Source organism: Notothenia coriiceps, unplaced genomic scaffold (genome assembly GCF_000735185.1).
Source record: "Notothenia coriiceps isolate Sejong01 unplaced genomic scaffold, NC01 NC01_scaffold00018615, whole genome shotgun sequence".
Classification (NCBI taxonomy): Eukaryota; Metazoa; Chordata; class Actinopteri; order Perciformes; family Nototheniidae; genus Notothenia; species Notothenia coriiceps.
The window spans coordinates 7,372-14,917 of record NW_011351316.1 but is presented as its reverse complement, the minus strand read 5'-3'; the positions used below and the strand labels follow the sequence as shown (position 1 = coordinate 14,917).

At 38.7% G+C, this 7,546-nt stretch overlaps 1 protein-coding gene across 1 annotated transcript in view; it reads left to right on the top strand.

Moving 5' to 3' along the window:
• The first annotated feature begins 4,044 nt into the window (after positions 1–4,044).
• LOC104951136 (protein YIPF1-like) overlaps positions 4,045–7,546 on the top strand; it is a 9,121-nt gene continuing 5,619 nt past the window's right edge. The window contains 4 exon segments of the mRNA XM_010777769.1: positions 4,045–4,281; positions 4,490–4,555; positions 7,379–7,389; positions 7,391–7,513. Coding sequence (XP_010776071.1) covers positions 4,525–4,555; positions 7,379–7,389; positions 7,391–7,513 — 165 coding nt within the window. The 5' untranslated portion in view covers positions 4,045–4,281; positions 4,490–4,524.

Below are 7,546 nucleotides of genomic sequence, written 5' to 3'. Positions count from 1 at the left end.
CGGCGGCCCGCAGGTGCCAGGTATATCTAAACAACTACCAGCCTGTACAGTGGGGTAAGGCGGTCATTTTGCAGCTTGTGGTATAAAAATAGACAATGGCTAGAATATTCATGTGAAAATAGTACCATATTCTGACATGCCTGTAGAAATGTTGGGTCAAAAATAATGCATACAATAGCACAGATGCCTTCACCACGAATGGCTACAAAAATATCTCATATCCCAAGCTTATTATCAACGAGCTGATGTTGCAGCTGAAATGTTCTCCAGGTCACAAAGTCAACCTCACATGATGATGTGATACCAGTTTTCAAGCACAGTAAATATTCTCTTCCCAGAGTATATGATGGGACCAAGGTGATGATGTAGTAGGCTACATGGTTTTAATAATACTTATGCCTTTCAATGTTTGCCATTTCAAACCATGAGCATGGTTTAAATAATATTTGCCTTGATTTACAATATGTTAACCTTCATTATAGTCCTTGACAGCAGTCTGTACTGCTATATTAACAACGTGTCACATGTTAAGAATTTACAATCAGAATCGAGTATTCAACTAAGCCCTGTAATACAAGTTGTTAGTAGCCTTAAGGGCCTACACAGTTGTTATGCTATACCACATTGCCCTTCACTGGATGCACAATGAGCTGCACTAAACTACATTTTAGCATTTAAAATACCTAGCTATTCTTTTGCGGTTATTTTGGTGAAAGTAACTAAAGTACTGTAACTCATTACATTTCAGAGACAGTAATATTGTAATGTAACTTATTACTTTCAAAAGAGAGTAATAAGTAATATGTAATATATTACATTTTGGAAGTAACTTGCCCAACACTGGTGTTGAGCAATTAATCGTGTTTTAATTTTGGCCTGCCACAATTGCGAAAACAACATAATAGAAAAAAACTATTATTTAGCTTTGCTAGGTTGTGACAGTGCACTAGAACATATTTGATCTAATTCCTTTTAGTCTAATTTATTTTTACTTATCATATTTATATATGTTTAGTAGCTTGTGGAAATGCCCTCCAAAATATTTGTTGATCTTGTTTATTGGTATTTATTATTTTGATATTATTTATTTAAATGTATCATTTATTTAATTAATTTTTGTATTGGTCTTTGAGTTGAATTATACGTTCAGGGTAATCAACAGTTAAAAATATACTGTTCAAATTATACACATTATGTTTTAAAGTTCAATAAATGGATGTTTTCAAAGTCAGTGAATAATCGTGATATCAATTATTGACCAAAAATAATCGTGATTATGATTTTTGTCATAATCGAGCAGCCCGTGTGTGTGTGTGTGTGTGTGTGTGTGTGTGTGTGTGCGTGTGCGTGTGCGTGTGCGTGTGAGAGAGTGAAAAGAGCTATTGTTTGTTTGTAGCCTTTATTTAACCAGGTGAAAGCCCCTTGAGATCAAAAGATCTCTTTTTCAAGGGTGACCTGCTATATTCAGAGCTCTGCTGCCTTGGCTACAATCTTTCATCGTTGCCGTTGTATGATTGGTGTTTAGCTACGGTATTTAGCGTCTACAACACCTCCGGTTTTAGGGTTGACGTAGACCCAAACGTCGCCCGGAGGTCCCCCGGTGTTGTTGCGGGAGCTGCTCGGAGCTGCTGCACTAGCTAACGCTAAACTAGCTAACGCTACATTAGCAAAACAAACGCCAATTTATTTTGCAAAAGGTGCAGCGGGCTTCAAACACCTTCCCCTCCACTGGTTTCAACCAAGCACTAAATTCGATGTTTTCCAACCAAATACGGTTGAACTGACACTTCCCCATATTTATTTGTAAGTAGATTTGAAGATACCTGAGTTTCTGACTGCCGCAGAAACAGACTGCCGCTAGCTGAAGCTTGGTTGCTAGGTTACTAGCTGGGTGTTCTCCAATAAGGGGCCGGGGGAAACAAAGTTAATGATTACTGGTTCCATGTTGATTTATTTCAATACAAATTGTTGGGGGGAACTGAAAGGCTATTACCGTCCTGGTTACTTTGCAGCACGGACATTTTCCCCAAAACACGTTTAGACGCGATCTCAACAAAGAAGTACCTTTCAAATCCTATCATTTTTAAGACCTTTCTTATTTTTTTTGGTCATATTTAAGACCTTTTTTAAGGCCTTAAATTCAGATTATCAAATGTAATACTTTTTTAAGACCCAGCGGGAACCCTGTGTATATAGTGTAGTGGATACTGCCCTGAATGACAGACTTTTTTCCCAATCGTAAAAAAAAAGAGGCGTATTCGTCGTGTGATTGCATGCACCGAACCGTGACGGTACGGGACGAATACGGATACCGTTACACCCCTACTAAATAGTGAAATAAGAAGAGCCTTGGTGTCCTCAACACACACACCACAATAAGGGATTGGGTAGCATCAGCGCTTTGTATTTTAAGTAGGGGTCGACCGATTATCGAGGCCGATATTCCGCATTTTACAGATGATCGGTATCCGTCTTTTTTTTTTATATCAAATTGCCGATACAACTTTGGCTCTGATGCAGCCGTTTCTCTGGCTGCACTCACCACTGTTCACGGTCAATGTCCCGCCCACAGCACTATCTGATAGGCTAGGGGTGGGTAGCGTCTCGCAGCGGAGAAACTGTGACGCGCTGGGACGACTGCTAGTGGAGCCTTTTGCACCACAATCTGGTGCTGCTGAATTGGGACTACTAAATGAGTGAGTTTTAGTAGTTTTTATTTTTAACTTTAATTTACTTTACTCAGGGTCACAGAGAGGAAACCAGTTTTGAGATGTTGAAAAGTTCGTTGAACATAAAAATGCATTTCAAAGAAGTTGTGTTATTCTACATTTTGACACCAAGATTTTCAGATTTTACTGCAAATGTATATCGGTTCCAAATATCGGTTATCGGTCTCCTTGATTACTAATAATTGGTATCGGCCTTGAAAAAGCCATATCGGTCGATCCCTGATTTGAATTACTTCATGGAAAAGTATAAAGTATAACATTCAGGATTGTCCTTTAAATCCAACAGTATATTACAAAAAAATAGACTTTAGGTGTCAGTGCTCAACGACAACTGTTTCCCCCAGGATTACAAGTCTATATATGGCTGTATTTATGACTGCCTATGTTTATTATTAATGTCACGTTTTCAACAAGGATGCGGTGTCCCTCAAAAGGTTTCTCAGCATCCTCTGTGATGGAGGAGCTAATCATTAACTACTAAAATATATTTTATATTTGATAAGGCAAGATGTAATGATTGTTCAGTGGACCGAAGCTATGCAAACACTATCAGCTGCTGTGTGGTGTGATAACAGCCAAGGCATGACTAGTAAAAGCGACACTATGTCAAACATATTTCAGCTAGCATCTGCAGATGTTAGTTTATATGTGCCAGTTACAATGGCATCTAAAACACATGACAAAACCTGTCTTGAGGTGTGTCGCTTCTCAAAACACATGACAAGTGAACTGTATAGTATGGAATATAACTTTAACCTGTACATCGAGAGATACCTAGTGGTGTCCCCATCACCTTAACGTTGAATTAACCTTAAGCTTACATTACACTAGCTAACGTTCCAATAGCTAGCATTAGCATATTGATTTTCTCACCAACTTTATTCTTCTTCAGTCTCTCCCATCTGCTGCCGGGGACCGGGGCCGCTGCTGCCTCCGCCGCCGTGCACAGCGTCCTCCTCAATACACGCCACGAAGCCATTCCAGATTAATTCAGTCCCGAGTGCAGTCAGTCACCTTCAGGCAGAGCAAACATGCTGATAGTCAGGAAGACAGCTCACATGCCGGAGCCAAAATGGCGCCCCTCACGGTGATTCATTTTCATCTTCCGACAGAAAACTCTACCTCGCAAACGTTCCGCTTTCTGTCACCAAAGGCTTTCATATTTTTAATAGATCGTGCAATTGTGTTAGAAACAAACGTTTATTGATATTTTATTGAATATAATATGTCACTCAACTACACAGTATTATATATTTAAATCAACAAACCTCCTTTTAGAAAGACTCAAATGGGTCACGTGACAGCTTTGTTTACGTGGTGACGTGTACCGGAAGCTAACAGACTGACTGTCAACTCGCTACAAAGACAGATGCTAGCAGTGTGTGGTTATTTTCTGTCCGTTTATTTAACCTACGTGTACTGGGGTTGATATATTTGATTTGGCTTCTGTAAAATCTTCAAACAAATGAGAAACATAAGTGTTGTGTGAATGTAGCCCAGCGTTAGCCCGGATCAGCTGTCACACAGGTCATCCTGCTGCCGAGGAGCACAGGTGGGTTTAACCTGTTCTCAGCACAAAGCCAAGGAACAATTATAATTTAAACATTATTTCTCAACATTCGAATCTATACTTTAAAGAGATTGCTTGGTAAGGTTGAAGATTGGCTAATGGACAGATGATTGATGTATAATACCATATGTTTGACTGACAGAAAGGAATCCCTAGTATGTAAACGTGTCTTACCTGTGTCTTCTCCTAGGTCTTGCATGAGGTTGCTGTTTGATCACTGAAGCAATGGCCAGTCCTAATGATCTGCAATTCCAAGGTAAAGGCTGAAATTTAAATTAATCTTACTCAGATTGGCACATGTATGCAGGGACGTGCATAGACATTTTGGGGGGCGGGAGCAAGTGAGAAAAAGGGCACTTCCCATAATCATTTATAATAAAAAAAAATGTAAATCAAAAAGTTAAATATAGTTGCACATCTCTGACTTAGTGACCAATTTATTTTAATACCCTCACACTCACGCAATTGTTTAATACTCAACAGAATTCTACAAAATAATCAGCTAACACAGAGACAATGGCCTTCTTTAGTAATCACTACGCACAATAGCAGACAACAAACTAGTCAAATTAATAGTTATTAAATGAGCAGCCAACATTCAAAATTATGAAGTTACTGTTTAAGGACATTACAGGCAAAAATATCGTTTTTTCATGTACTTGCACACTTTGTTATTTTGGTCTATTTTGCTTCCATGTTTTCTTTCACTCTAATGGAAAGAAAAGTAAAAAAAAAAACATATAAATAGTGTTTGCTTTACTACCATGTCTGTATTCATCTATAGCCTAGATTTAAAGCTAATCTGCATATTTAAACTAAAATAACATTTCAGGGGAAAATACTGACTTGACGTAAGTAACTATCTGGGGAAGTTGTGAGGTGATATGTTTTTTGTTTTATCCTTTTCACCTGCAATGCCTTGGTAACTGCATGCAAATTAGTGCATTTCAATTAAGATAAGAGATAAGATAGTAGACTACTTTATTACTAGTGTACTAGTTAACGTGAATTTGCATATCAATGTGGCAATTGTGATGACGTTATTAGATACACATTTTACTGTATTCACCTGTAGTGTCTCCTCTTAAGTACAGTAGGCTAACTTATCCTGAATACCCATGATAAATTGCCTTCACTAAACCTTGAGTTAACTTATCCATTAGCTAGTAGCCTACCTTAGTTAACTATATTTGTTTTTGTCTTTTGGCTAATTAGCTGTAAACTTGAGGCACTGGCAGTTTAGTAATTTGTTCATCACCACTCTTCCAACAAGCCAAGAAAAGCCGACATAACATGGCACAGTAAAGTGGGAGGTGCTGCTACCTGTCTTTCTGAAGTGACAGTTAGGGTGGAGGTGCTGCTACCTGTCTGTCTGAAGTGACTGCCGATGTCCGCACCGCTGTGCGCGAGACGTGGAGGGAGGGTAGAGAGAGCATCGGAACTTCACAGTCTAATCTCCTGACCTGATATTTTTATTTTGTATTCCATCAATATCTTTTTGGAAAGGGAAACTGTGTGCAAACAGCAGTAGGCTAGATATATATTCATTTATTGGAGAGAAAAAAAAGCACCCCATAAAAAGGGCAATTTCTCAGGAGGAAGAAAAAGGGCAAGGGCTCAAGCCCACTTTGATGTCTATGTGTGCACGTGCCTGCATGTATGGCTTTGCTATTATAATCCTTCCTAATGCAACCTTTAAACCAAGCAACTGTTTAAAACCAAGCTTGCCTCCCAAACATTTTAAGGAATGTTTGGGGCATTTTTGTTAAGTGTTAAAGTATTGCATTTTCTAAATGGAAAACAAATCTTGTACCAAATGCACAAAGAACAGGTGTCATTCATATGATGAATGGAAATTAGTTGACAATGTGTTTCTTAACTATAGGCTCTCCTCTGGATGTAATTCATGATAATGGGTACAATTAGATAACAAGTTTAAAAGGAACGAAACAATCAATTAGAATAAAAAATGAAAGTTATTTTATGTTCCAAAAAAGTTACATTGGGCCTGGTGTAAAACAGAAGGAAATGCAAAACAACGGGCTGAAAAATGCAGAGTCCAATCTTTAACAGATTAACATTAAAGGAGCTGTGTGTTTTGCTTGAAAAAGGACTTCCGGCTTAAGGGGGGGTCATCTCCTCTGAACAGTCAGGGGCGCAGTGAGACATACACGAAAGCAAGGGACACATGGATTTGAATTAGAAGCCACTCATTTCTGCAGTTAGATTTTTGTCACCCCTTTTTTGTTTTTTACCCTGCACAATTTGCGCAATAGTGTGCTCAAACCGCCTCACTGCCATTCAAATCTTTATTAAAAAAATAACAGCAACTTATTTGCACATGTTGTTTATAAATATATACATTTTTAGTAGATTGTACTATTGAAGAGTACTAATTATTATGGTATTAGTAATAATTATGTGTATTGATATGTGTGTATTATTTAGATACTCCATAGAATAAAATATTTTCTACTGTTTATTTATTTTATTTTTTATTAGTTGGCAAGAAAATCTACAAAGATTGTACAGTGCAATCAGAGAGATACAGTATGTCCACGTTTTTGAGCAAGTTCCACGAAATCCATTCATTTGTCAAGTCTGTCACCACCTTCGCGCAGCTGCTGGCGCCACTTCGTCTGCGTCCTCCGCCAGCTCTCCCAGTTGTCCGTGCAATGTCCAGGGGCCTTCATGTCACGTTTTACGACATCCTTGAAGCGCAGCAGTGGTCGTTCCTCTGCCTCTGGAACCAGCGCTCAGCTCGCTGCGCGAAATTTTATGGTTTTTCAAATTTTTAAATGTTCCCATTTTAAATGTTTGGTTCATATTTTTAACTTTTGTGTTGTGTATACCTTAAACACACTTAAAATGCTCCTTAATGAACATGTAATTCCAATCGGAATCAGTTACAGTGAACCTCTAGTGGACATTGGTCATATCCTAACATTACTATCTTGATGCTTAAGAACTCCAATTACATTATCCATTTCCCAAATAGTTGGACTATTTTTTTAAATTAGATTATAATGTGTACCCTCACAAGTATCCACTCAATCCTGTGGTGATGCATCGTTTGTAGAGTTTGACGAAAGCAGCAGAGCTGTTGTCTGCAAGACCCCGGGGCCTCCACCTCAGTATGGTTCTGCCTCAAACCACCAGCACTACAGCAGCAGGGAAGGGGGGAGGGAGGAGAAGAGGAGGAGAGGATGTGAAGGCTTGACCTCTCAGAGGAGGGAGGGTGAGGAGA